The sequence below is a fragment of the Cucurbita maxima genome, unplaced genomic scaffold (assembly GCF_002738345.1).
Source record: "Cucurbita maxima cultivar Rimu unplaced genomic scaffold, Cmax_1.0 Cma_Scf00014, whole genome shotgun sequence".
NCBI classification, from domain to species: domain Eukaryota; kingdom Viridiplantae; phylum Streptophyta; class Magnoliopsida; order Cucurbitales; family Cucurbitaceae; genus Cucurbita; species Cucurbita maxima.
The window spans coordinates 4,412,604-4,439,915 of NW_019272030.1; the positions used below are offsets into that span (position 1 = coordinate 4,412,604).

At 38.3% G+C, this 27,312-nt stretch overlaps 7 protein-coding genes across 8 annotated transcripts in view; 4 read left to right on the forward strand and 3 right to left on the reverse strand.

Annotated features, from left to right (window-relative positions):
- LOC111489673 (reticulon-like protein B16) overlaps nucleotides 1-1,924 on the reverse strand; it is a 2,452-nt gene extending 528 nt beyond the window's left edge. The window contains exons 1-4 of the mRNA XM_023137996.1: nucleotides 1,595-1,924; nucleotides 986-1,166; nucleotides 708-849; nucleotides 340-409 (exon numbers count right to left, since the gene is read on the reverse strand). Of these exons, the coding sequence (XP_022993764.1) occupies nucleotides 340-409; nucleotides 708-849; nucleotides 986-1,166; nucleotides 1,595-1,706 (505 nt within the window). The 5' untranslated portion in view covers nucleotides 1,707-1,924. The remainder of the gene's footprint in view (nucleotides 1-339; nucleotides 410-707; nucleotides 850-985; nucleotides 1,167-1,594) is intronic.
- A 920-nt stretch (nucleotides 1,925-2,844) lies between these two features.
- LOC111489626 (40S ribosomal protein S26-3-like) lies at nucleotides 2,845-4,675 on the forward strand. Its single transcript, XM_023137941.1, has 5 exons — nucleotides 2,845-3,002; nucleotides 3,083-3,175; nucleotides 3,520-3,604; nucleotides 3,690-3,823; nucleotides 4,388-4,675. Exons 1-5 carry the CDS (start codon nucleotides 3,000-3,002, stop codon nucleotides 4,463-4,465), a joined length of 393 nt encoding a protein of 130 aa, XP_022993709.1. The 5' UTR covers nucleotides 2,845-2,999; the 3' UTR covers nucleotides 4,466-4,675.
- Nucleotides 4,676-7,030: 2,355 nt separating this feature from the next.
- Nucleotides 7,031-11,564, forward strand: LOC111489485 (mini-chromosome maintenance complex-binding protein). Its single transcript, XM_023137726.1, has 15 exons — nucleotides 7,031-7,260; nucleotides 7,547-7,660; nucleotides 7,749-7,856; nucleotides 7,993-8,124; nucleotides 8,628-8,672; nucleotides 8,812-8,922; nucleotides 9,030-9,188; nucleotides 9,463-9,537; nucleotides 9,667-9,780; nucleotides 9,957-10,159; nucleotides 10,254-10,389; nucleotides 10,482-10,709; nucleotides 10,811-10,878; nucleotides 10,966-11,081; nucleotides 11,171-11,564. The coding sequence occupies exons 1-14, from the start codon at nucleotides 7,042-7,044 to the stop codon at nucleotides 11,078-11,080; spliced, it is 1,827 nt and encodes a 608-aa protein (XP_022993494.1). The 5' UTR covers nucleotides 7,031-7,041; the 3' UTR covers nucleotide 11,081; nucleotides 11,171-11,564.
- Nucleotides 11,565-12,341: 777 nt separating this feature from the next.
- Nucleotides 12,342-14,240, reverse strand: LOC111489682 (adenine/guanine permease AZG1-like). Its single transcript, XM_023138005.1, has one exon. The coding sequence runs from the start codon at nucleotides 14,148-14,150 to the stop codon at nucleotides 12,423-12,425; it is 1,728 nt and encodes a 575-aa protein (XP_022993773.1). The 5' UTR covers nucleotides 14,151-14,240; the 3' UTR covers nucleotides 12,342-12,422.
- Nucleotides 14,241-15,201: 961 nt separating this feature from the next.
- On the reverse strand, nucleotides 15,202-17,700 carry LOC111489475 (WEB family protein At2g40480-like). 2 transcript variants are annotated; one of them, XM_023137714.1, is made up of 2 exons: nucleotides 17,248-17,700; nucleotides 15,202-16,963 (listed from the first exon to the last, which is right to left on the reverse strand). In XM_023137714.1, exons 1-2 carry the CDS (start codon nucleotides 17,479-17,481, stop codon nucleotides 15,584-15,586), a joined length of 1,614 nt encoding a protein of 537 aa, XP_022993482.1. In that variant the 5' UTR covers nucleotides 17,482-17,700; the 3' UTR covers nucleotides 15,202-15,583. The 2 variants fall into 2 exon arrangements, with proteins under 2 accessions (XP_022993482.1, XP_022993481.1); XM_023137713.1 differs by having other exon boundaries at nucleotides 15,202-16,966.
- A 2,508-nt stretch (nucleotides 17,701-20,208) lies between these two features.
- On the forward strand, nucleotides 20,209-21,134 carry LOC111489820 (uncharacterized serine-rich protein C215.13-like). The gene has a single exon (XM_023138227.1). The coding sequence runs from the start codon at nucleotides 20,323-20,325 to the stop codon at nucleotides 20,929-20,931; it is 609 nt and encodes a 202-aa protein (XP_022993995.1). The 5' UTR covers nucleotides 20,209-20,322; the 3' UTR covers nucleotides 20,932-21,134.
- A 3,648-nt stretch (nucleotides 21,135-24,782) lies between these two features.
- Nucleotides 24,783-26,821, forward strand: LOC111489239 (LOB domain-containing protein 15-like). Its single transcript, XM_023137357.1, has 3 exons — nucleotides 24,783-25,036; nucleotides 25,115-25,364; nucleotides 26,031-26,821. Exons 1-3 carry the CDS (start codon nucleotides 25,023-25,025, stop codon nucleotides 26,466-26,468), a joined length of 702 nt encoding a protein of 233 aa, XP_022993125.1. The 5' UTR covers nucleotides 24,783-25,022; the 3' UTR covers nucleotides 26,469-26,821.
- Nucleotides 26,822-27,312: the final 491 nt, after the last annotated feature.

The window sequence follows — 27,312 nt, forward strand, 5'->3', positions numbered from 1 at the left end:
GGGGGGGGGGGGGGGGGGGGGGGGGGGGGGGGGGGGGGGGGGGGGGGGGGGGGGGGGGGGGGGGGGGGGGGGGGGGGGGGGGGGGGGGGGGGGGTATAATTACATTTGCTAGATCAGTAAAGTGAGTAAAAAGCATGAAAATGAAGGTCATGACAATGAGAGAGCATTAAAGAAAATGGTGAATGGACTCCAGAAACAAACCAATTCTGTGAACGTTTACTCATTGACAAGGATCAAAATGAAACTACAGGTGGAATGATTGCCATAATTTACCCACAGATCAAACTTATATGAACTAAAAATATGTCATACTAAGCGTTTTAGGATGTTCGTACGTACCGATATATGCAAAGGTGAAGAAAGAAAGGTAGCTACCAAGGACGGATAAAAGCCACAAACAGATCACCATCTGCAAAGGTGTTTGCAAGGTTACTCATACTATTGCAGCCAAAAAACAAAGAACAGAAATGCAACATTATCATCTTGAAGTCAAGATCGAGTTTATGTATTCTTTAAACTGTCCTGTAAGCATTCACTACCTCAGAATTCAGCAACTCTTGGTTGCCAATCCAAATGGCATCGCTCAATGGGTATATATCGATATCGATCTATTCTTTTCAGATGAAAACTACTTAAAGCCAATCAATAATTTTCAGTTTTGCCCATATAATTCCAGTATCCAATAAAATGGTGCTTCAAATACTAACCCTGAAGAAGAGTTTGAAATCATTGCCAAGTGTGATATCATGAGCTACAAGTAATGCATTATTGATTTTCGCTCGAAATGATGCTGCAACATTATCAACGAATTCCTCGGACAGGACCAGCTGTGGTAATGTTTGAAGCTGCCTGCACAGAGGGAAAATGAAGAAGAGCCAACAGGAAAAACACATTATCTGCTGGAAAGAAGAAAAAGGTATAAGCAAAAAGTATTCTGTAGAAGAACTTGTAAGTGAATCAGAACATAAGTCAGCCAAAGCCATACTTCTTTCGAAACGCAGCAAAGTTGGCACGAAGAAACAATAGGACGACCAAAACCAGCAAGACATCCGAACATGTTGTCAACAATGGCAACCCAGAGTGCTCAATTAGAAGCCAAAATACTGTAGCAACAACAACAATGCCGAAAGAAACATGCCGCTGTTTCCATAGTAGAATATCAGCCGCTAAGCAAAAGAGGGAAGAGTTAAATTCTGGATTATCCAAACAGAAAGGGAATGTCGTAATTTTTTGTTCCTTCTAAAACACAAAGAAAGAAACTGAAAAACTGGAAAATAGCTAATGTAGAATCTAATTCCCAAAGCAAGAGGTACCAAAAACTCCAAGTTTCAATCGGTCGAAGTCTTAATTCAAATGCAAAAAAGGGAAACAGATAAATGAATAGAACATGGACGAATCTGGCAAACCAATTCAGAACATACTTGAAATCAAGCTTCATATTATCCTATGTTTCGTAAACAATCAAAACCCTCAAGCATCGCCAATTGCAACAAACAGATTCAACACCGATTCTCGAAAGGGAAGCGAAGGAATCTAATTCAGAAACGCGAAATTGATCGAGAAACATAAATTTTGCGGACGGAGAATTAAATACCTTTGCCTCCACCCATGGACTGGTGGAGTGAAGCTGGGCGGTCACATGAGGTGCAGGCTATGTCTTTTCCGTCGCCGTCTACGTTGCCGGCGCTGTCGCAATTATCGACCATTGCACTTCCGAATTGTCCGGTCAGAAGCTTCAGAGTCAAATTGAAGGTGGAAAAGTTGTGAAGGTTTCGGTATGATCGAGAATTCCCAAGGCAAGGCTCGAAATGGAATTCACGCAACTCAAGAATTTTTAATTTCCATGTTCAAAGCCTTCCCTCTTTCTTCTGCCCTTCGACGCTGAAAATGAAAAAGTCGTTTTTTTTTTTTTTTTTCCTTTCTTCTTCCCTTTGGTTTAGGGGGTTTGGGTCTTCTTCTATTATTTTAATGCAAACCTTACAGCTGTTTTATGCTTATTTTATTTTATTCTTATTATTGTTTTAAGTTAGGTTTCACACACACATATATATGGAACTCCAAATTTATGAAAATGTAATATAATTTTTTAAAAAATTTGAGGGACTAATATTTCTTATAGCTGGTGCACATCTTTAAGAGAGGGGTCGTGTACATAGACAAGGCGGTCTCGATAATGGAAGAATGAGCTTCCCTATTCGAATGGTATCTGCTCGAGGAGCTTATCCATGTCAACTTATCTATACCAAACAGTAACCTTTAGTGCTTCGACTCAGGGTCAAGGTGGAAAACAAGGGTATGGATTCAAGCTGCTCTACTTATTGGGAATGAGATACGACACATGACGAATGAGACTCTAGCAATGGCAGCATCGGGCAAGTGTCAACCCCCATATATGGTCTTACGACTTTGCTGAAACTTATGTTTTTTTAGTCACTGCGACCCTATGTGAGGATGCTTGCAAGCGCAAATGTAGCAAATGTATTAATATTGAAGAATAGACTATTTTATAAAAAGATGGATGAAAATAGTGTCGGTTTGTATAAATATTTTAGGAAAATTACTAAAAAAAGTTCATAAAAACGTTTAAAATAACTTTTATTAAATGAGTTAAATGTATTATTATAAATTTTTTATTTTTTATTTTTTTACAGCCCATTGGCCCATCAGTTCATCACTTCGGCCCATTTCCTTTTATTTTTTACAGCCCATTTACTTCGGCCCATTATCATAAGATGTATTTTTTAGGAATGGGCCAATGGGCTGTAAAAAAAGAAAAGGCAATGGGCCAAATTGATGAACCCATGTTTCGGGGTAAAGAATGAAAAACAGAACATTGGGGGTTATTTGCAAATATAAGAAATTAGGGATTTCATTTGCTAGGTCACCTTCTGCGTCCTCTTCATATAAAAGGATCACTACCATCAATTCATAAACCCTATTTCAGCCGACGAGCTCTCTGATTCTCTCTGGTTCGTTCGGTCATCTGAGACACTGGAGCTATGGTAACCTGATCTCTCACCACTCTGCTTCGATCCTTCGTGTTTGGTTAATAATTTTCTTGACAATCTCTCTTTTGGTTCAGACTTTCAAGCGTAGGAATGGTGGACGCAACAAGCACGGACGCGGACACGTGAAATTTATCCGCTGCTCCAACTGCGGAAAATGCTGCCCCAAGGTACCTAGGGTTTTCTTTTTCCTCTTTCGCTGTTCAATCTATTCGTATATCTTAGGCGTCGACGTTGCTCTCTTTTTTATCTACATCTGCTAAACAATATATAGCCATCTGAAATTCTTTCGCGACGCATTTACAATTTAGTAGCTACTGATTTCGTCACATCATTGAACTAAAAAGCGAGCAATTCACCGCTTGTTTTTTACGTTTCCTGTTTCGTTGTTGGTATTCTTGGTCTATTTTGTGTTCTAAAGGCTGAGACTCATCAAATGCAATTATCTGTGGGATTTTTGTTCACTGTTTGGTACAGAATATCTAATTATGTGATCTCTTATTCGCTTCAATAGGACAAGGCCATCAAGAGGTTCCTTGTTAGGAACATTGTGGAGCAGGCAGCTGTTAGAGATGTTCAGGAAGCCTGTGTCTATGATCGTATGAGCCTTTTTCTTGATCGCATTCTTTCTTTGTCTTCCATTTTAACAATTCAAGTGTAATTTTGATATTTGTTTTTGTACAGAGTACACTCTTCCTAAGCTATATGCCAAGATGCAGTACTGTGTTTCTTGTGCTATCCACTCTCACGTTGTGAGGGTTCGATCACGCACTGACAGGAGGAAGCGTGATCCTCCACAGCGCTTCATTAGACGCAGGGTATATCTTCCTATCTACTCTCATTTTGCTAATGATTAATTATGCAAGTCCATATGGGATATATATATATATTTTTTCTCTTCTATTATATTCATCTTTTCTAGCTTTTGCAGATGCATGATTAGCGTATCAATATTAATTTTTTGCGATATGAATGATAAGAATTGACTCTTGAGTTATGTAAAAACTGTCGTTACCCAGAGTTATTGGACGATTCATGGGCCTACTGTTTATCAGTGTGGTTATTGATAACCACGATTAAGTAGCCTTGATGAATATTCATGGGTAACGAGTTGTTATCCTTGTGTTTCAATAGTCTTGTCGGACACACGGCCCTTTTTATAAAAATCTCACATTTCAAAAATTTGAAGATTGCTATTTTGTTTACATGGCAGTTAATAGTATTTGAGATGACAAGCTTGCTGTTCTTTTAGTTTGATAAATGGATTATTTATGGTTGTGCGTAGCTGCTCACTAGTTATGAATCCGTTTCACTTGCTTCTCACGAGTACGAATCCATATTGTCTGTTCTTATTTGGTTGAGTTCTGTCCATGTTTTCTCAGGAAGATGCACCAAAGCCTGGACAGCCAGGACAGGCTCCTCGCGTTGGAGCTGGCCCTGGAGCTCCACCCCGTGCTTGAAGGAACGTCTTACTTGCTATTTAATTTTCTCATGGTTTCCCAAATTTCGTGGACTTCAATTTTATTAGGTTTTTCAAAATAGTTCGAGGCGTTGTTTTGAGTATCAAATTATGTTCTACTGTTGAATTCTGATTAATTTTTGGTTGAACGGGGTCTACTTGAACATTTTCAATGTTTTTGTCATGGCTCAATTATCTATCATTCCTGTCTCGTATCTCTTTTTTACTTCTAATTCACAATTCTGAAATTCATTCAGGGTTTGAGAAAAGAAAAATGAAAGTGCAAACATGTATGTCGTAGCAATACCCAATAATCAGATATGTGCTTTGTGAGAGCTCCTCCCTTCGCATGATTTAAAGCTATCACTAAATAGTATATTCAAATTTAAGTTCAAATAGTTCTGTTCATTGGGAATCTCGTGAAGGTTATTTTTATTTTATTTGAAGTTGTCTAGGAGGCTTTATAGATTTGTACAATGCCTATCGTAGTATGAAGCTATCACAAATCTATGGTGGGTCGTTCCTTTCTCAACACAAATTAACGAATTCTTATAGACCCATTTGTTGGACCATACTACTGTTTTTCATACCTTAGAGACAAAGCATGTCAAAATATCTAATAGGGAACCACATGACCCAACTAGAATTATTGCTTGTTTTAATTTCTTAATGTTAAAAAAAATAAATAAAAAAAATCTTTTCTTTTCCAAAATTGACCATGAAATTATCATACAAATTTAATATACAGAAGTTCTTTAATAAAAAATTATGACTATGTTTTGCAAAATTATAACATTTTAAAAAAAAGAAAATGTTAAATGAACAATCAAAACAGTTATTTTTTTGTATATATGAACTAAAATATATTACTTATGCTTTTCGTAGTGAAAACAGACATTGATTAGCTAAGCGTTTGACATTTGCTGGCAAAAGCATCACATTTTTGGTCATTAGAATTTGCATAAAGCAATGCGTTGAATTTGTATGTCGAACTTAAATGGGGTTGTCGTGGATCCAACGATTGAAAATGTTATTGCTTGAATACTTTTTTTTTTTATAAACATTTATACTGCTATTTTAATTTTATCAATGAAATACCTTAATCAATCAGTTATATTCAAATTAATTCTCAAATTCCGTGACAATTTTTTTCTTTCCAGGGATCCAGAGCGGTGTATAGAACAACAAACACAGTAACTAACAGAACATAATAATCCAATGATTAAGTTAATCAGTAAACGTTAATTAATAGTACAAATGATTTCATGATAATGAAATAATGAATGAAATATCAGACCTCTCCTTCTCTCGATCTACATCGCTTTTAAACGAGTATTTACATTTTACGTAAAAAAACCAACAAAAATTCTAAGTGTTGAAGTCGTTGGTCCCTTTGCTCGGTCCCGACGGCGGAATCCTCCCCTTCGGCAGAAACCCAAGAAGCAGAGGCCCATACTCCCTCGAAAGAGCCGCCGGGATATCAAGTTTCAACTCCGGCACGGCGGCGGAAAGAGATTGATCGCGCAACAATCTGGCTGAAGAAGAAGAAGCAGAGATGAAAAGAATCAGAGCAAAAACAAAGAACAATTTTGGGACTTTGAAGAGCTTCGCCATTGATGGAAGAAGAGAGAGAGAAAAAAAAAAAGATTGAAAAATTGGAAGATGCGAAGTGAATGTGGAGTTGGTTTGATTTATGAAGCGTAATGAAATAAAAAGGAGGCTATTTTTGTTGAAAAGGTCAAACGTTTGATTTTTATTAGTTTATTTATTTAATATTGTACCACCCTCCCAAAACACGCGCCATTTTCCACGCTCCTGTGTTGGGGGGTTAAGGACACGTGTTAGAGGGTATTATAATTATATTTGGTACAAAAAGTCACCAATATATATTTATTTATTTTCCAAAAGTCTTCTCTTTTTAACTTTTTTCCTCCTTTTCCTGTGACTAAAATTTTATTTGGAGGGTGAGGATTTAAAAGTGAATTTTAAGCGCTCAATCAACCGTTAAAATGATTATAAAAAATGAATGATAATAATAGTATTTTTTTTTCATAAATTTAGCTAAGAATTTAAAATAGACAGAGGAAAAGAAAATAAGTTGGTTGGGGTGGGATGTGAGAGAGACGCGCGAGAGCGTGAAAATTAGAGAGAGTGGAGAAGTTGGTTTGGTTTTGGCATAACAGCACACGTCATGTTGACTGGATATATAGATGGGCCCACAATTTGACCACTTCAGTCCACATGGGATTTTCAGTGCTGCGCTGTGACGGTGCTACGCGTTTTGAGCGTTGTGTAATGCTTTGGCAGCAAGTTAAAAAGGTATATTGCCGAGTCTAAGCCAAGTGGCAGCCACTAATCTGAATCAGCTTTGGGCTGAAAGTTGGGAGCCGGTGGCCCAATATCTGTTAATGTAAGGCCCAATAAGAACACCAGGCCCAGGTAAGGCCCAATAAGAATACCAGGCCCAAATTTCAGTTACAGGGACGAGAAAAATGGCGGGAACTAAGAAGCGTAGCCTGTGCGATATGGCGGGAAATCTCTCTACCTGCTTCATTCTATTTAGGGCGCTAAAGTAAGATGGTGGACAGGAGAGAGATAGAGATAGAGGTACAGAGAGAGAACGCAGCCATGGTTGGACTTCCGTACGATTTCCTTGTTAATCCACTTGGCGCTGTGAGATCCACCTTCGAGAAGGCGATATCATCGGGTTCTAATCCTTCGTCTTTTGATGGCAATGACTGGGGTGCGCTCGAACCATTTCGCCACTTCCTTTTCGACCAAAATGGTCTATCTAAGGTTCAATTACTCCCAAATTGATTTATATCTGTTCTCTGTAAGGAAATTTCTTCAGTTCTTGAGGCGATCGAGTTCTTCTCCGCTGTGTATTTGATGACTAGTTGATTTGCTTTTTTCAATTACACTGATGCTCTTGTTGTGTGGATGTATTTCAATTATCGCGTTTTTTGGTCTTCTGGAATAAATGTTATCGGAGAAATTTAGGTTTTATTTGGCATTGAGTAAGAATTAAGTGTTTAGTTTTATTAGTTTTTGGAATCAGTCATTTGATGATAGCATTCTGTAGGTTCCAATTCTTAACGCTTCTAGCGTTAGATGTGTTCAGCCCAACACTCTTGTTCGGTTCCGGGGAATGATACAAGATATGCTGGGAAATGAGTTCTATGTTGGCGCTTACAAGGTTATTTTATTTATATTCTACTCAGCAATTATTTGTTAAAGATGTTGCTGTTTTCATGTGTGTTAAGACTTTCTCTGGTATTGTGAAGGATGGCACCACTTGGAAAACCACCAAGTATACGGATTCTTCTCAATGTCCAACTGGAGTTTCACCAGATATGCGTATCTGGGAACGCCGTTTGCTATACTGTGTGCCTGTGAGTTCTCAATAGAAATCCCTGGTTTATAAGCTGTTATTGCAAAGTTTTCTACCTTAAATTTGAGCATATACAGGTCAAACCCAGTGATGCTTGATGACTGATTCTTTAGTTCTTTCTGTATCATTTTGTTCAGGTTCCAGGTAAAAGTTCTTGGACGGAATCATCAAGTTTAGGAGAGATCAATCACAGTGCTGAGGGGACATCCGAAACCAGACAAAAGCGTTGCAGATTGGATGAAAATGCCGTTGATCATATGGACTTACATGTACTTTTTCCTCTATGACTTGCTCTTGTTTTATTTTAAACCTTAGGCTGTTCATTTCATCCTTACTGCATTTATTAGATTTATTCATGTGCCAGGGATGGGGCTGCATAAAAGTTCTGCCCCTCCCGTCCTAAATTTAAATTCTTGGCATTGTCCCTGCTTGGAGCTATATGGAGTTATCGTTCTGATAGATTTCTGACATTTGGCCGGAAAGCTTGAATAGTTATAGGTACTTGGCTCTAAATGGAAAGGTCTCTAGTTGGAGTTTCCATCCTAGTCATTTAGCCTTTGAAAAAGTCTGCATGGTTCCAAACAAGACGAAAACAGAGTTATTCCTTGGAATTTTGATTTCATAGAGAATTTTTCATGGATTTTTGGTATTTAGTAGACTTTAATTCTGTCTCTAACTACAATTTAATGTGTGGATCAGTTACTTTACTTCTCTGTTTTATTATAAAAGGAATAGTAGACGCTGCTTTTCTGACATTCCCTTTAAATCACAGGCTTCAAGTGATGAGCTTCAAAATTCTTCCAGTACGAAAAAGCTGGTGAGCATTTTTTTTAATACTAGTTAATTTTTATTGCATGGGTGCAATCATGTATATTGGTTCACCTTATGCAGTTGTACCTGTCTCGGTTCGTTCTAATTTGACTATTTATTCTGTTTTCGTCTCTTTCTTTTCATAGAAAGACGAGCAACTTTCTCTGGGCTTACCGTCCCAGAATATTTCAACCGCGGCTACTTCTAGTCTAAGCACTCTTTGTGCTGAAAGGGATTTTCTTCCTTGTCTAGTTAAGGTAAGTACCCAACCTATCCCGTGTCAGGTTTTCATATAATTATTATCAATTGTGTAGTGGGGTTGGAAGTGTTTACTTAATTTTCAGAATATCTATTTATATTGCAGGTATATGATACTGTGGAGTCTGAGTTGAAGTTGAATGACGTTTTTGAGTTTATTGGAGTTATTACCCTGGGCACAGAGCAAAAAGCTGAAAAGGATGATCATGATGAGTTCTCAGATGGTTTAAGTGAGGACTTATCAGTTCAATTTCCTCCCGACATGGTATTGATGCATTTTGAACGTTTGCCATTTTCTTTTATCTAGTTGACTACCATTGGAAGTGACTGTTAACTAATTCTCATTTACGAATTAAAGAGGTATAACACATAACACATAATGTTTACTCCTAATAATATAAGGTTCATTAGCGTTTTACTACTAAAATTCACAGCATTAGTTTTCCAGAATTATATAATGTCGAGTAAGCGGAAGTTGAAACAACTTTTAAGCTATTCTAGATTAATTGATATAGCATAAATTTCCTATTTTGGTATAGGTACCACGTCTTCATTGTGTTATTCACAGGAAACTTGCTGTTCATGACTTTCTCCGCACTAGCCATGTGTTAGAGGTACTCTATAACTACAAGTGATGTTTGATTTTATCCTCTTGATTCTTTTATGCTGTCATCAGCGTTGTTTTTCTCTGCTTTTTCATTGTGTACCGCTTATGTATACAATCTTATATTCTTATCTAACAGCCCACAACCCATCGAATTAAAGAGATACGCGCAACTCTTCTGAATCACCTGACCGTCACTCTTGGCAATGATGGACTTGCAGCCCATTTTTTGTTGTTGCATCTTCTGTCCAAGGTTAGGGTTAATTCCATGGCGATAGTTTTTGGCGTTCTCTTAAAAATAAGGGCATTTTCTTTTGAGCCTTCATAACCGTCATCTAATTCTATCATATATTAGTCGCGGTGCTAATTATTTTATCACCCTGTTTGCATGTGTGGCTTTAAATTTTGATGGACAAATTTCTTGAATAGGTACATGCCAGGGTGGATTCCATGGCAGTGGGCAAACTTTCACTAAACCTCACAGGTTTTAACAGAGAAAGTATGTCCATTTTTGGCAATCAACTCAGGCTTACCGTGAAGAGCCTTCTTCCATTCACGGAATATATACCTCTCACAGTGGAATATCTAAATACTGCCTCACTGGCACCGAAGAAGGATTATGAGATAAACAGGTAACTTAATGGTCAATGACTTTGTTGGTTAATGCATGCTTCTCTGATTTCATTCAAATTGAAATAATTGGTGTGATATGTTGGCAAATTACAGACTGGTTCCTGGCGTACTTCAACTGGCAGAAGGCACACATTTGATGATTGATGAAACTCAATTAGAAGTAGGTACACTGAGTTCTCTTGGAGTTGAAAATGCAAGGTTACTGAAAAATCTAATGGAGTTGCAAAAGGTATTGTGTTAATGCAACTATTTGTACATACACGTTGATGAAATATTACCGGCTCCTCTTCCTTGTATTGATTAAATAAGCCTTTTCTCCAGGTCGAATATGATTTCAAATACTACAAAATGGATATGGCAACCGATGTCCAATTGCTAATTTTGTCCGAGGGCAAATCAAACATTTTGCCAGCTGATTTGGTTGTGCCTTTCCAACCTTCATCTGTAGGTTCATCCGCAATTACTGACATGGATGCACTAGAAGCATGGGGGTGGTACTTATCTAATGTAAGGTCATTGCCACATTCCATTGGGTCAGAAATGCAGCAGGTACATATTAGGTTAACTCGAATCTTGAAAGCGAACTATGTCGTTTTGCCAATTGTCCTCTTGTGCTTGAAATTAATAATGTTGGGTCTCCAACGTGACAGGTTGTAGAAAATGACTTGGTGGCAGTAAAGCAGGCAGATAGGAGCTTAGGCAGCCAAGACTTAAGCAGGCAAGCAGTACATGATTACTTGCTAGGTGTTCATTTCTGATTTTGTCATTTCCTCGTATTATTCTTAACCTCTGTAATTTTTGTCAGGTTGCTAACGATAGGACGCCTGGTATCTGCGAGTTATGGAGAAACCTCCCTGTCACTGGAACATTGGCAGATGGTGAAGGAACTAGAAAGGCTGAGAAGGGAGAGGCTCACATGAGGTAATCTTTACAACCCACTTGGCGCTTCATTGTATCCATTTCAGCCGATGGGAGGTTTAGACTTGTTTTATAGTAAATCATATGGTTAGCAATACACCAATTCACATGAGAAACAATTAGACGGCGTCTAATACTTTGCCAACAAGAGCAGTTAAGCGAATTTCCAACTTCCAAGTAGGAGAAAACCAATTCCCACATCTGTTCAGGATTTAACCTTTTGTCACCAGTAGTAGCCTCGGACACTTGTGTTGGAACTTACCGCACCAAATTCAACAACAGAAAATCCTGCCACTGTCATACTTTAGCGTGTGCTGTCCTAAAACACTTGTAATTGATATTTTTCTTTGTGGGGATTTTATTTATATGACCGACTTTTTTTTTACCCCTTGCGGTAAATTTAATTGTTAAAACTGATGCAGAAATTTGGGATATTAAAGTAATCTATTTTGTTAACATAGATATGAAAACACAGATATTTGATCAGTGAAGGTGCGAGATTGTACGGGATTGTCAAAAAATATCTTTCAACTTGTGGCATAGTTTGGATTAAATTTCTGTCGCGTGAGATTGATTTGAAAAGACATCTGGCTGAGAGATGAGGCTGTATAATTAACCCATTGGCTAAGTTGGTTGAGATTTTTATAAATGTAAGGGTGTCTGTGGCACAGTAGGTAGCTTCGTGGTTACTTCTGTGGATTGTGGTGACAATATGGGACGCTTTCAAAAGTCCCTTGACTCGTGTTGTGGACCATGTCTTGTCTTGTCTTATCCCAAATTGCCTCAAAAGCCATGTAGGTGCGGGTTCTGTTGGCCTTCGGGCTCACATGAAAGTGAAGCGAAGAGGCATCACCCCAATCCCCAAAGCCACCACACATTTATCATCTTATTCTTTATTTCCCATATCATCTTTTTTTTTTCCATTTAAATACTTCTGGTTCATGTTCGTTCATGTACTTTTAAATGATATAGAAATGATGATGCAATAATAATAATTATTTAAAAGTACAAGGACCTAACTAAATATTTTTAAAAGTACATCGATCAAAATTGAATGTTACAAATGCAGTTGAATCCCATAATGGGTTTTCTCGAAAATTTATTAACATACAATGATACCTTAGGTCAAAATTGAAGAATGAGGCAAGGTGCTGGCAGTTTGATTTATTATCATAAAAAGTCGAAACCTTTTGTTTGCGATATGTTGGCGCTTGTCCAGCTGTGACCGTGCCCTCCTCATGTAGCTAAGCTATGCTAGCAATATCAATATGTAAAGTTCAATTAAAGTTAATGATTTTAATTAAAAAAGTTATTACAACCATGGAATAATACTATATACTAATACTATACTTCGGGGTGTACGGTTTTCCGAAAAGGACCTTCTTCAGCCAGCAGCTGCCCGTTACATCCGCTGACCTCACTCCTGGATTTCAAAAGACCACATTTTTTCAAACCAGCTGAAGTCCAATCCCATACATGCAGCACCATGTAAGTACCAATTCCACCAATCAAACCATACGCTATGGAATAAGTTAACGGCATCAAAAGCAACGTCATGAACGCTGGAATTGCCTGCAGCATATCATCCCATTCAATATCTACAACCGCCTTCATCATCAAAACCCCCACCAGTATCAACGGCGGCCCAACCGCCCACGCCGGAATTGAGGCCAACAACGGCGTAAAGAAAAACGCCAGAAAGAAATAAACCGCCACCGTCAAAGCCGTCAGCCCCGTCCTGCCGCCCTCCCTTATCCCCGTCGACGACTCACAGAACACCGTCACTGGCGAAGTTCCCAACAAGGAGCCGACGACAATGGCCGTAGCATCAGACATAAAGGCATAATACTGACCCTCAAAATCTCCATTTTGATCAATGAATCCGGCAAATCGGGCCATTGAATAAAGGGTTCCGGTGGTATCTAAAATATCTACATATAAGAAAGTGACAACGGCCTCCCAAAAGTAAGGCTTCCCCAAATCCTTAAAGCTAAGTGCTCCAGCTGTGCTCTTAAATGTGTGTATATCAACAACTTTCTTAAAGTAGTTGTACGCCACCTCCCCTGACGGCGTTTCGGGAAACGCCGTCACACTCGTTTTTCGAATCCACGAAACCGCCGTCACGAATATGATCCCGTAAATCATAGCCCCTTTCACGTTTTTCACCAAGCAATACGCAATTATTACGAATCCCACTATTCCCAGCCACATCGTTGGGCTTTCCATTCGCCCGTTCAAACAGAGGAATTTGTCCGATGCCTTTCCTCCGGCCATTAGACCCACCGTTCCGTTCAGGTAAGTCACCAACGGCGACACCGACACCCGGGAAGATTCCGGGCAGCCTCCGATTGTCAATAACGTCGACGGGCTGAAGCCAATTAGACCAACTCCTTGGCTGCCCTGCAATCCGATGAAGGCTAAAAATAGCCCAATCCCGGCAGAGGAACTGATTCGGACCGGCTTTGGGATTAATTTGGCTAACCTTGCACGAAGCCCAATTGCGGAAATTAGTAAAAAAATTAACCCTTCCATTAAAACGGCGGCTAAGGCGCTCCGGTAGGATATATTACCGGAGCCATGAAATCCGACGACGGTGTAAGCGAAATAAGCATTAGTCCCCATTCCTGGCGCTAGAGCGAGAGGAAGGTTCGCAAAAACGCCCATTATAACAGAACCGATGAGCGACGAAACAATCGTCGCTACAATCAAGTCTCTACGGACCCGATCGAGGCAACCGGCGTAGCCGGGATTGACAGGGTCGAACTTGCAGGACTCGTCGGGTTGTATAACCCGGAGATCCAACCCGGTACAGTTGGAGATTGAAATTGAAGGGTCGGAACAGAGAGGGACACAGTCGGATTGGGAACAGGTGGCGCCGGAGTCAGCAAGGATGGAGGCGTTGACGGCTAAGATATAGGCCATGGTTAAGAAGGTGGCAGTGCCGGCTCGGAGCTCGGTGGTGAAGTTGGAATTCCTTTCGGTTAATTTGAAGCGCTTTCCGATCCAGGTTTCGGCAACGGCGGAGTTCAGCCGGTTCAGACGTCCCGGTTGCGGCGTCGGTTCGACTTCCATGAATAAGGGAAATTTAGAGATGGGGAAGCTGTATGTACCTACGAACACATAATTGGTTTAGATATATAAATAAATTTGAAAGAAGAAGAAGAAGAATAAGGAGACGCAGTGGAAGATCAAATTAAAAATATATTTTATATATATATTTAAAAAAGAAAAATAATACGGAAAGTTTTTTTTGGGAGTGAAGAAACAAATCACCAGTTTTATTATTATTATTTATTTGTTAAAAAAACATTTTTAAAACATTTTAAATTTCGCCTGTGTTGACTTAAATTCAAAACTTCCCACTTATTTAATTCTTATATTTCCCAAATAAAAAATAATATCTCATTCTATAAGACTTAAAAATTATATATATATATATATATATATATATATATATATTTTTTTTTTAATAAACCATTTTTAGTGGATAATTATCTTAAAATATGGGGTACGTGGGAGAGCATATTATAACTTTTAATTGAGGGTAAGAATTTGATTTATTCCTTTGCAAAAAAGGACGAAAAAAAAAAGAAATTGATTTATTTGGTGGGCATTTAGTAACACATTTACCACGTGGATTAATCTGACTAAAAATTTACTACATTAATATAACTTTTCAATTTAGTCCTCCATATTTAAAAGATTTCAATTTACTCCTTTATCTTTTGAATTCTTTTAACCATACCCTTTCCATCAGCCGCCAATACCCAATGATCACCACCACCACGCCGGAGTCAGCAATTCTAATTGCTAGTTATTAACCTTTGTTCCTTGTCATAAAGGATGGAGATCAACCACCACTAACCCATAGAACTAACTCTACCAACCACTCACATTCAAAGTCCTCTCCTTTGATTCAACCAAAAACAAGCACCAAGCTAAGCAAGTCCTTCACCACAAACAAATCCACCATTCTCAACTCAAAAGCCTGTTTCAATGCTTGGAAAAGGTGGTTGTAAGATCCCAGTCGACTAGAAAGAAAACATTGTTTATAAGTGTGTGAAAACCTGTCTCTAATAAACACGTTTTAAGAACTCTAAGTAGAAGCTCCAAAGAAAAAGTCTAAAAAGGGTAATATCTGCTAGCGGTGAACTTTGACGGTTACAATGACAAAGGAGTATTAAAACCCCCCGAAAGGGAAAGCCTAAGAAGAACAATATCTACTAGGAACAGTGGCATACGAGTATTAACAGAGGATATGGCATTCCAAAAGGCTAAATTTAAGGGGGAAATACAATGCCAACATCAATAGCCTAGCACACATTATACTCATCGACCAAGAAATTTAAGCATCAACCAATCACCCTACAAAGCCTCAAACCTAAACATTAAACAACCAGTGATGAAGATCGCTGGAACTTATTGAATATCACAAATGTGTTATTACAACAACACATCACTCAGAACCGATACCCACTAATGAATGAATAAATATGTTAGATTGTTCATGATTGTGCCTTTTTCTTGCTCTGTTTCTTCATGGGGAGAGCTATGTGGATGAACCCAAACCTCTTTCTTTCCGTTGGGACATTCTTTTGCTCATCTCTTTCATTCTCTGTTCTTGAACCAAATCTTAGATCCTCTCTTAAGGCATGGAGATGGAGCATTTGACTCAACCCAACCTTCTGCTTCTCAGACTGCCTATCCCTTTTGTCTCCAGATAAACCTTGCTTCCTGCTTAGCACATCTCGCATGGAAATGGTCGATCTTAGAACAGGTTTTGAGTCCTTATTTGCTACACCATCTGCCCTACTCATGCTGTGTAGTGGAGAGCCTTGAGGGTGGAAGTTGTTGAGGCCACTCGGGTAGTAAATGGCAGGCCCATTATGATGTTCTGGTACCCATCTTCTTAGACTCTCTTCAGCTACTAATTGCTTGCTATTCGCAAGTTCAACTCTGTTTAGAGCCTCCTCCAAGGCTTTCTTACCAAGATTAAGCTCTTCTTTTGCTTCCTTCAACTTCTTTTCAATGGTCGATTTCGAAGAATTCGCCTCGTCGAATCGATACTCCCCAGGTTTCAAGAAAGATTGCTGTTTGAAGTTAAATGCCACTGTCTCTGGGTCTTGCAAGGAAAACCCAGCTGAACCATCAATGCTACTTAGAGCTTCAACTTCAGCTAGAGCCACTGCCTCTGCTGCTCTTGCAGCTTCCTCCATCTTCCTGGCTGCAACCAACCTCAACTCTGCAGCCCTCAAACTAGCCCTTTTGTGCTCATTTGTGTTCTTGAGTTCTCCACCCTTCGGACTCAACTCAGGAGGTTCCCTCAATGAATTCTCAGACACATCTTTAAATTCAACATCGTTAGTCACTTGGGACTTGACTTGAATTGGGTTGAGCTCCTCCTCGTCCAATGTTGATCGACCCGAAAACTTCGGCTTTAGACCGACCTCATCTAGTCTCTTAGCCAGCAAGCTCTTCTCCCTCTTCATTTTCCTATTAAGAGATTCAACAGAAGTTTGAATGACACCCAGATCATTTATAGTCTTCCCAAGGTTCATTTTTGCTTGTTTCAACTCCATTAAGATCATATCAGGTGAAGGGCATGAATCTCCTAACACATGCTCGTGATTGTTAATGAGATCACCAAAACTTTCCTCAATTTCTTTGACATTAGGACTTGAAAAAAGTTCCCCTGAATGGAAATTTGGGGCTGGAAAGCATTTCAATGCTTCGGTTCGCAGCTGCCTTTTTAAATCCTCCACCATTCTCTTTGTTGCACCAAGTTCTTCCAATACATCAAGTGTTTCCAATTCTTTAACAATCAGATCCTTCTCCAACTCAGCTGTCTGTTCTTCCATTCTCTTAATATCAAACTCCTCAATCCCCTGCAGCTTTGTTATGATAGTTCATAGTGAATAAGAACTCATAGAAATAAACATGAACAAGCCATAACACAAGTAGGAAATGCAGCCTGGTAAACTGATTCTTGTAGTTATGTTAAAAAAATGAGACAAAACCAGGAATGGGACATAAGCCCATGTTTCCTCGACAGGTAAACGACAAGAAATCCAGAACAAAAAACGAAAACAACATTATAAAAACTGTTCTAGAGCTGAAGCTCCAACCCAGAAAGAAAAAAGACAAAAATGTAGAAAAATTCATCAGTTACCTTGCAAAAGGGTATCCATGGACCGCTTCCGCCGAACCGGGTCACGGCCTCTTTGACTGACCCGAATGGCGGATTGGTGTCGATTACAGCCCTGAAATTCACCCGCCGAATCCCAGGCGCCGGAGTCGAAGCGCCACTTCCGGTGGGTCCGAGCCCAAATGGGTCAGAATCGGAGCCCATTTGAGGTCTGGTTTCAGCTAGTGCCTCGGAAGCCGGGTCCGGTGGTTCCGCCATTGAAGAAGAATGGGTTCTGGTTCAGGTTTCGATTGTGATTCTGGTTATGGGAATTTAAAGAGAATGTTGGGTTGGACTTTTTGGGGACGAGTCCATTGATGTGAAAGCGATCCTCGAAACTATAATGCTTCGTGGAGGATTAATGGAGGCAGAGATGATGATGATGATGTTTTGAGGAGACCGATTCCGCAACTCGTTCCGGAAAAAAAGCTTCACTGAGTTTCAATCCCGAGTTGGCTCAATCGGGTCCACAATAATTCCCCTCTTGAACACTCCGGCTTTTCTTCTCCTTTAGGGAAGTTCCTCTGCTTCTAAATCCACTGATAAAACCAACGTGGACAATTTTGATTGGATAAAGGAATTATAGTCAAAGTATTTGGTGTTTTGACCGTTGAAATTTGGACCTGAACGAACTCTGATTGGTGGGTTTAGAGAGTGATGTAGTGGATTAGAGTTGACCGATATTTTGATTCCGAGCGTGGATTGCGGTTAAAAGCGCTAATCAGTGGTTGGCGGTTACAATGGGCCATCGTCTTCAGATTGAATCCCGCCGACATGTCGTCCATAATTATTAATATTACATATCGTTCTTTATTTATTAAATGCTAATTTGTCAAATTTGTTTTGTTATTTTCTAAATAATTATTATCAATTCAAATTAACAGTGATTTTTAATTTGAATATATTTTGAAATGGAAGAAGAATAATTAATATGAAAGTTTCTTTATTAAGCATAAATTTTTCAATTTTAAACAAAAATAATGCAATTTCTTTTCACTTTATTATTTATTATTTATTGAATTTGTGTTTTTTCCCCTCTCAATTAGTGCTCTCTTCTTTTTGATACTTTTGTATTTTTCAAATTAAAAAAAAGCATAAAGTAAAAGATTTCTTCCAACAAAGAAGTTTCGAGGAGTGTGACCAACCTCTCCTACGTACAAAACTTTATAGCCCGTTTAATAATTGGTTCATTTGCCCATATTTGGCTATATATATATCATAGTTTAAACGGATTAGTAATAATTATTTTTATAAAACTTATATGTAGTTATTTGTTAAAAATAAAGTGGCATGTGACATATTTGCTTTTGTAAATTAATTAATTAATTGATTATTCAACCTCCATCCATATAAAAATATTTTTAAATTAGACTATATATAAATATAGATATATGATTATTTGGAAGAAAAGAAAAATAAAGGAAAGAAAAAAGGCAATAGGAGAATGATTGCGGACAGTGCACCCCTTTTCCTTTTCCACAACCAACCAATTTCCTTTTTCTATTTACTTGTTAATTCACTCTATATTACGACGTCGTATTCATCAACCACGTTTTTGTTGCAACAATTTCAATCCTAATCTTCTACTATTTTATTTATTATTAGCCACCTAAATCTGAGTATAGTTCAATTAAAATATTTTAAAATAAAATTAATTAATAAAAGCTATTTGGGCCGACATTTTCACGAGCCCAATTCGTCTTAACATTTTCATTTAGCCCAACAATATGATGTCCAGGATTATGTTTTTCTTTTAATAAAATGATAGAAAAAAAAAAAAAAAAAAAACCCTACTTAAAGATATTTAAAATGGAATAATTGGTACAACCAATTTTGTAAAAAATAATTAAAAATAAATATTCAAGTCGACATAGAGACTCTTGTATGTTTTAAAGCAGGTGGGCTTGAAGAACGTTTCCGACCTCCACAATAACAAAAATAATTTTGTTCATAAATGGAGGCTAGTTATTAAGAATGCTTTTCGTAATATGACGAAATTATTCTTAAATTGTAGTCAACATTCATTCACCAACTTTATATGATGTTGTTCATTTTTTTTCAGTAAAACTCCGAAAAATTTAATATATGTATCACACGAGGTTTTAATTGGAGCATTTCGTCTGCCTCGATGGTTACATCCTAATGTTTGTATCTACCTATGGACCCACCAATATTCTATCTCCCTCCCTCCTTTTTAAGCCCTATCCATCTTTCATCCCTATTAATGTTTACCTTATGAGCAACAATATATATAACTTACTTTAATGTGATATTAAATCTCGTTCCCTTGTCACTCACATGAAAGGATTTAAAATTATTATTATTGCTAAATTAATAAAAATTTAAAATTCTGAAATTATGTAAAAAAAAATATATATAATCAAATCATAAACACATCTACCAAATTAACAATCGCCACAAAGACATGATATTTTTAGGGTTGTAATGATCTCTCAATGTCTCTCCAACCATCTTTCTATTTTTTAAAAAAAAAATCACATTAAAGTAGGAAGCTTTCTGGCACGAATCATATGGACCACGACCATCTCTCATTTATTACACCATCTCACCCTCCTCGACCCACTTTCCAGAAACGTCAAATTAGGAGTTTAGTATCCAAATTTATATTTTTAAAATTTTAAAATTATTAATATTATATTTAATAAAAGCTTGATGAAATAATTGTTAATATTTGCGAAAGGGCCCATCTTCTCTCCCCTTATTGAATTGGTACCCACGTATTGAACCAAGAAACTCTAACTGATTATGACCCTTTTAATTAATTTACAAACCAAATCACGAAATGGGGGTTGGTTAATTCTAATAATTTAATGATTACCATGTTAATTGCATTGATCCAAGCAATAAAGACAAATTCCTGATATCAATATTTATGTCTGTCAACTTCAATTTATTGCACCTTGTTTAGCTACACACAGCCTTAGCATTTACACCCCAAAATCAAATGGCTTTCTCTTCGTATATATCAATCCAATTCAGCTGCTTTGGATCTTGAAATTCACCTCTCAGATCTGTTCAAACAAACCCAGAGAGCTCGACATGGAAGCTGGAAACTACCACCAAATCTCTCTCAAAGAGGCTAACTCCGCCGCCAACTCCTCTTTTAGAGTCTATTACGGCGGCGCCACCGGTGCCATTCCGTTCAGATGGGAGTCACGCCCAGGCACTCCAAAGCATACTTATTCAGACACCTCTATCCCTCCTCTTACTCCTCCGCCTTCTTACTATTCCTCTTCACATTCTACCTCCAAGCCCTCTCCCAAGCCGACACGTTTCACTTCAATATTTAGAAAATCTCGAACCGCCTCGTCGTTCTCCTTCTCCTCGTCCTCCTCTTCCTCGTCCTCCTCCTTCACATCATGGTCTTCCTCTCGCTCGTCGCCCTCCGCTTTCGTTAGACCTAAATTCTTCAAACATCGTCGCTGCTTCTCGAATTCTCCAAGCTTGCCATTCGAGTGTAGCTTCGACGACAACGAGGGCGACGAGGCGGTGGGGAGTCCCGATTCTCCTACGTCGACTTTGTGCTTTGGTGGTGGTTCTTCTTCACGTAGAGCTTCATTATTCCGAGGTTGTTACCAGTTAGTGAGCGTGAAGAATGCTTTGTTGTCCATTGTCGGACATGGATCTGCAAGCCGAGGTACTCATTAATAATTTGTTTAAATGTGCATGAAAGAGTGAATTCCCATAAGCCTTTTGTTCTGTTTCGTCACTTTGTTGAGTATTCTGTTAGTGTATGTGTGTGTGTGGAGTGAAAAATGTTGTAATTTTATGGAACAAACGTTGTTGAATTGGCATAGCTCATGTCAAGCGTCAACAAGATCAAATCTTTTTTAGCTTTCATGGTTACTTCTTCCATTAATTTTCATTTATTCTGGTGTACTCTTTCAATCTTTCACCAAACCCAATAATCAGCCATTTAATGACTGAAATACAATTGTTTTAAAAACCCTAAACCCTATAAAAAAAGATTCAATTTTTTATATTCAAAATCATTTCTAAAACATGTTTTTAACGAAAACCCTTTTGATCTCAAATTTGTCGGGATGAAGTTGAATCTACAAATGAGAATATGAACCGAAAGGGCGGCTAATAAAAAGTGAGGTAGACTAAGGAAGCTGCCGTGTGGTTGGAGGAAGCTTGGAAATTAATGTCAGGACATTACTGATTATCTAAAGAGGGTAGCGTCCAAAATACATCCTTTTTCACACCTTAAAACCCGTCTACTTTGAAATAACTGCGAATTTAAGTTATTTTTGGTTGCACCTTCATTGGAGAGAGATTTAGAGGAGGGACCATAAATGTAAGATTTCATATATGCTACCGAGAAAGAGATGGGTAAAGTGTTGAAACTCTCTTTAGTAGATGCGTTTTAAAATCATGAAGTGTTGATGGTGATATGTAACGAGTAAAAATGAATAATATCTACAAGCGGTGGGCTTGAACTTTTACATATGATATCATAGCTAGACATCGAACGGTGTACCAACGAAGACACTAAACACCAAGGAGGTGGATTGTGAGATCCTACGTCGCTTGGAGAGAAAAACGAAACATTTCTTATCCGCAAAGATGCTGGGCTTAAGGGAGTGAATAGCGAGATCTCACAATCAGAGAAGAAAACGAAACATTCCTTACCTGTGAAGACGCTGGCTCTAAGAGGGTGAATTGTGAGATCCAACTATTGAAGAGGAAAACGATAACGATAACATTTCTTACTTGCGAGGATGCTAGTTCTAAAGGAGATAGATTGTGAGGTCACACGATACAGAAACAGACCATACATGTTATTTATTATTTGAATAAATAACTCAGTTTTCTTTTTGCATTAATGGCAGACGGGAAGTGATGAGTACACAGTAGAAAGTTAAGACTGCTTGAACTGTCCAATCCAAAGTCATCTAATGACGTTTTCCCAGAACTTGCGCCAACTCAAATCACTAAATTATGGGAAAAATAAAAAAGATTTTGAATCAATGAAACAAATAAAAAAATAATAAAAAAAATCCTAAAAAAGCTCTGTCAATTAATAACTATGTCTTCCATGTGGATATCAAACTGCTCTGGATTCTGTTTTCAAACACAAAATTCAAGATAACTATTTAACATTTGACCAAAAATCAAGTTTATAGTAAGCTTGGAGTCCAAATGACTGTGCCTCATTTGTTAATTAATTATATTATCTTCATTCAAATATTCCTATTGGTATTCTTAAAAATATTTAAAATAAATCTAATTATGTGAGACATAAATTTAGTGACACGTGATTAGGGGCAACGAGAAGGGCTTCTTCTACTTTACAATCAAAATAAGGAACCACCGGAGAGGAGTGAAGCTGCATTGCCAAGGGAGAGGATCACCTATGTGAGGAGAGGAACTATTTTTATGGGATGTCCTACTTCTACCTGAGCTTTCCGATCAAACAATCCCCTAATTTCAAGGGCATCTCTATTTTAGGTAGGGTGACACACCCTGTTTATCTTTTTTTCGTGTTCAGTCTTATTAATCTTTCTTTCCAATGGGAATGCCCACCGGACATAGTTTACGCTAAAAGTACTCTCAGAGTAGTTAAAGGCCCAAAATTCATATGGCCCAAAAGGCCCAAAAGGCCCAAAAGGTGGGCTTGATCACTTGGGCTAAGATCATTAGGTCGAGGCCCATCTTCCAGGTTGTACTGGTATGCACTAAACCGGCCTTAACGAGCTGACCCCTTTTGGGTCGAGCCGAGCGGTTCGGTTCAAGGGCAGGTCAACCCTCGAAGAACACCAAACCGGCCTTAGGGCTTTCATCTGGAATTCCAAAGATTTTGTAAGAAACCTAGATGAGCACAACCTTCTAGGGTTAAGTTAAAAAGTGTGGTAATGGTTAAATACTCGGTGCTTATTAATTTCATCGATTTTAGACAGTTTTTGTGTCACCATTGTTACGACTCAAACTTGCTCTAAACTGACTTGACGTGACACGAACTCAACTACTAATTAATGGATATATAACAGATCTCGATGTCCTATCAATATATGTAAACGACAATATAGCATGTAAAAAAATGTTTATGGACGAGTACCGGTTCAGAATGCACATGATTGGAATTTACAATTAAAACCCAACAAAATAAAGAAGGAAAGAGTGTAGTTATGGAAGCATCTAGGGTTTGGTATGAGGAGAGAGAAAGTTAGGTTTGGGGAATGAGGAGAGAGAAGAAGGTGGCGAATTGTAAGGCTGAAAATAGGGGTCAAACAAGGAGGGATGGTGCTATGTTTGCTTGCAGCCTAAGCATACCATTTTATTTTATTCATACTCTTCTCTCCTAAGTCCTAATATGCATTTAGTATCAATAGTTTATGTAAGCTTTCCTCTTTCCCTCACTTTCACCACCCACTTTGACACAACCCTCCTCAAATTCACACACCCAATTAAATGAATCTCTTCCAAAGTTTAGATATTCGAACCGTCTAAGTCTACTGCTAGCAGATATTGTTGGTTTGATATGTATGTCGTCAGCCTCACAGTTTTAAAATGCGTCTTTAATATGTATGTTTTAAAATGTTCCAAAGTTTAGATATGTATGTCCACCCCTTGAGGGTCCAACGTCCTCGTTAGCACACCGCTCGGTGTCTGACTCTAATACAATTTGTAACAGTCTAAGTCCACTGCTAATAGATACGGTCCGTTTTGACTCAATACGTATCGTCGTTAGCTTCATAGTTCTAAAACGCCTATGTTAAGGAGAGTCTTCTATACTCTTATAAGTAATGTTTTATTCTCCTCTCCAATCGATATGAAATCTCCATAATCCACTCCCTTGGGGGCCCAAGGTCCTCACTGACACACTACTCGATGTCTAGCTCTGTAATGACCCAAGTCCAAACCCACTGCTAGCCGATATTGTTCTCTTTGGACTTTTCTTCAAGGCTTTAAAACGCGTGTGATAGGAGAAGGTTTTCACACCCTTCTAAAGGGGATTTGTTCTCCTCCTCAACCAATGTTGGACATCACAGGCTCTGATACCATTTGCAACCGTCCAAGCCCACTGTTAGTATATATTGTTCGCTTTTGCCTGATATGCATCGGCGTTAGCCTCACGATTTTAAAATGCATATGTTAGGAAGAGGTTTCTACAACTTTAAAAAGAATGTTTCGTTCTCCTCTCCAATCGATGTAGAATCTGACACGTATCCATTACGAATTCGTAATTAAGGTGTATTGGGGAAAAGGGTGTCGAGTCATTTTCTGAGTGAGAAATGTTGAGTGTTTTAGTGAACGATGTGTTGTGGATACTCACCAACAAGTACAGCTACATCACTTACATTATTATTATCAAAATCTTGAAGGCAACCATTTGTTGTAGGATTCTGATTTTGACACGAAACTACTACCAACCTAATTTCTACTCGGTTCAAAACGTTTCAAACTTGGAATCGGAACCAAATCAAATACAATTTACATTGTTTATACCATAAATCATCATTAATTATACATATATATTGACATGTTTCCCAGCTATTATCTTCCAGACACAAAGCAAAATAATGTTCACATGGATCCAAAGTCAAAATGCATTTAAGAAGCCACACGTGAGGCTGCAGTCCTATCATATTTATAACTCACCCTCCCTTCTTCTTCTCCTTCTTCTTCTCAGCTTTCTTAACCTACAATACAATATAATTCCCTTTCCTTCTAAGTAAACCCATCTCGTTCTCGTTCTCGTTCTTGTTCTTGTTCTTCGATTCGGGTATGCCTGAATGTCAAGAGAAAGGTAAGTAAGTAAGCAAGTAGACAAAATGATATGCCTAAATGCTTGTTTTTACTAATGATTTGGGGTTTGTTTTGGCAGAGAATTGCAGGAGGTCGATGAGATAAAGAGGGAGGTGGTTGAAGGGTTTTATCCATTAATGGGAAGAAGGCAGATACTGAGTCAAGCTGGGGCGCTGAATACCATAACGCCATGTGCGGCCTGTAAGCTATTAAGAAGAAGGTGCGCTCAAGAATGCCCATTTTCTCCATATTTCTCTCCGCATGAACCCCACAAGTTTGCTTCGGTCCATAAGGTTTTTGGTGCCAGCAACGTGGCTAAGATGCTCATGGTAACCGCCCTCACTCTTCATTTTTCTTCTTCAAAGGGATGTGCTTAGATCCATTGAGGCCTATATTAAATTAATTTTCACCATCTCGGTTTTGAATTTCATATTAATTATAATTTTGACTGTGGAACGTACTATATATTATAAAATACATAAACAGATATGGTAGATCTGTAATTTTGTCTGCCTAAGTTTACTACTATATTTTATAAATTTTTAATCAACCCTCAATTATTGTATCTATTATCGCCCGAAAGGATTACGTCAAATTAGAGATGTCCAAGTAGACAGGGGCAGGATGGGGAAGCCTTCCCCGTCCCTATCCCAGTCACCTATTTCATTTCTCATTCCTACACAATTTCCCTATTATTTTTGCGGGAACTAAGTCGGAGATTCCCCACAAAGAATTTGCTTGGGAATCGAATTCCCTTCTAGGTCATTTATTATTCTTTTTAAAAATATATAATTATTTTAAATTTTTTATTAAAATAAATGAGAAAAGAATCCTAATAAATAGATATATTTGATACCCAGCCAACATAATATTTTTAAAAATTTAAAATTTAATATTACATGGTAGTAATTAGGGTTTCAAAATTAATTAATTTAAAAGAAAATGTATTTATAATTTGATGTTGAATTTGATGTTGAATTTGTGAAAATTTGTAGGAAGTGCCGGAGAGTCAAAGAGCGGACGCCGCAAACAGCCTGGTGTATGAAGCCAATCTGAGGCTGAGGGATCCAGTGTACGGCTGCATGGGCGCCATTTCTGCTCTCCAACACCAACTTCAAACCTTACAAGCTGACCTCAACGCTATAAGAACTGAGATTTTGAAGTACAAATATAGAGAAGCCATCATCCCTTCTCCTTCCTCCTCTTCTTCTTCCCACATCGCTTTCATTTCCGCTACCGGGCTCGTATCTACCACCGCAACCCCACCCACTGCCCCGCCAACTCCGCCGCCTTCTCAGCCACCTCCGCTCTCTCTTCCCCCGCCTCTTCCTCCGTCCTCCTCCTCCTCCATCTTTTCTCCGCCCATCAGCACCACCACTGCCCCTCAACTAATTAACCCCATCTCAACCCAACATATTCCTTACTTTGGTTAAACTTCACCACCTTTAGCTATTGGGAACTGATTTTTATGGCTTTTGGGTATTGCTTTTAGTGCAGCTAATAATGTGTTGTTGGTTTGAGATGATTTTTGAACGAACAAACAAACAAAAACAAAAGGGCTTTAATTTTATGTGAAAATAGTTAGTAAAAGCTTAGTAAATTTGTGTTGGCGTGCAGCCTTATGCTACTAATCAGTGTTCCTCATTTGGGTTGACTTCATAAACAGTGAGTCGCACATGCATGGGGTTTAGTCGGTGTTTTGTTTAATATATATTACATCAACGAATGGATGATTAATTAAATCATTTGTAAATGGGTTAATTGAATGAAGCCTGCTTTTTTTTTTTTCTTTGCTTCACACGCCTTCACATGCTTCAGTTTTCAATTTAGTTCTTGAGCGGAGTGTCACGATCATATTTGTCTGCGATTCGAGACTTAAACATATTCTGATATTATCCGTGAAGTTAAAATTTTTCACAACTGACTTGTTGTTTCGCTGTTATAAAAGTACAATTGTGACATTGAACTTCATTTGGAGCTAAAATCAACTCAATCCAACTTGAACGACATGCCAACTTTGAGGTTGAATTAAATGGCAATGAATGAGGTGGGATGAGGTGGGGAGGGGAATCCTCTCTAATTAATGGGGAATTAGGTATAGTGTCATGGATTGCTTAAAGCTGTGGCATCTTCTAATACGTATGGGATTTGTCTTATTCTTATTTTTTGCTAAGTTCTTTTTTCATTGGTTGGAGATGAGACAAGGAGTTCGTAAGTACGATATTAATTGGGGTTAATGATGTTTGGTTCCACAAAATGTCAAATTATCAAGAACTT